The sequence below is a fragment of the Penaeus monodon genome, chromosome 27 (genome assembly GCF_015228065.2).
Source record: "Penaeus monodon isolate SGIC_2016 chromosome 27, NSTDA_Pmon_1, whole genome shotgun sequence".
Taxonomy (NCBI): domain Eukaryota; kingdom Metazoa; phylum Arthropoda; class Malacostraca; order Decapoda; family Penaeidae; genus Penaeus; species Penaeus monodon.
This window is the reverse complement of record NC_051412.1, coordinates 20,498,227-20,499,011: the sequence shown is the minus strand read 5'-3', so window position 1 is coordinate 20,499,011 and position 785 is coordinate 20,498,227. Positions and strand designations below refer to the sequence as shown.

At 35.0% G+C, this 785-nt stretch overlaps 1 protein-coding gene across 2 annotated transcripts in view; it reads left to right on the top strand.

Moving 5' to 3' along the window:
- Positions 1-785, top strand: part of LOC119590674 (calpain-B-like) — a gene marked incomplete in the record, with an annotated part of 21,809 nt that overhangs the window by 12,897 nt on the left and 8,127 nt on the right. For both annotated transcript variants that reach the window (XM_037939357.1, XM_037939359.1), the window contains 2 exon segments: positions 91-270; positions 636-705. In XM_037939357.1, the coding sequence (XP_037795285.1) occupies positions 91-270; positions 636-705 (250 nt within the window).

Genomic DNA, 785 nt, shown 5'->3' with positions numbered 1-785 from the left:
TTAGAGAGAGAGAGAGATTACAGTAATGATAACCCCCCTCCTTTCTATTTCCGTTTTCTGATCACGTCCCTATTTTCGACCTTCCCACAGTACAGCACCCAAAGAATAGTCAAGGAGGGACAGAAGCCTATCAAGAAGGGCTTCAGGACGCTGCGAGATGAGTGCTTGAAGGCCGACAAGCTGTACGAAGATCCAGAATTCCCGCCCAATGATTATTCGATCAGTTTTCAAGGCATCACGAGAAGACATTATGAGTGGAAGAGACCGCATGTGAGTTTTCAAAAAAGAAAAGAAAAGAAAAATCTATTTCTGAATGTTGAAATAATATTAAATTATATTGTCATATTCATAACCAGTTGAAGAATGGTTCCAGATTATATTTTTTCTCTTTTGTTAGTTATAATACTGGCAATGATAGAATTTATACAAATAGCTGTAGGGAGACTACATGTGTTTTCGAAAAAGGTTTAGTTTTTATATTTTGACATGAATTCGTCTGCTTTATATTCAAGAAAATATATCTTATTGTAGCAATAATTGTAGTAGTAGGGGTGATATTGCCAGTTACTAAGAAACAAATCTCTAAAATTATAGATTTTAAAGGCATACATCTAATTTTCTATTACTTTCATTAGGAGTTTACCAAAGATCCCCATATGTTCGTTGAAGGAGCTACCCGTTTCGACATACAGCAGGGAGAATTGGGTAAGTAGTATCTGCATAAACATAGATAGTGGGAGACATAGATCCATGGATAGACAAATTCATAGAATTATTTATATATA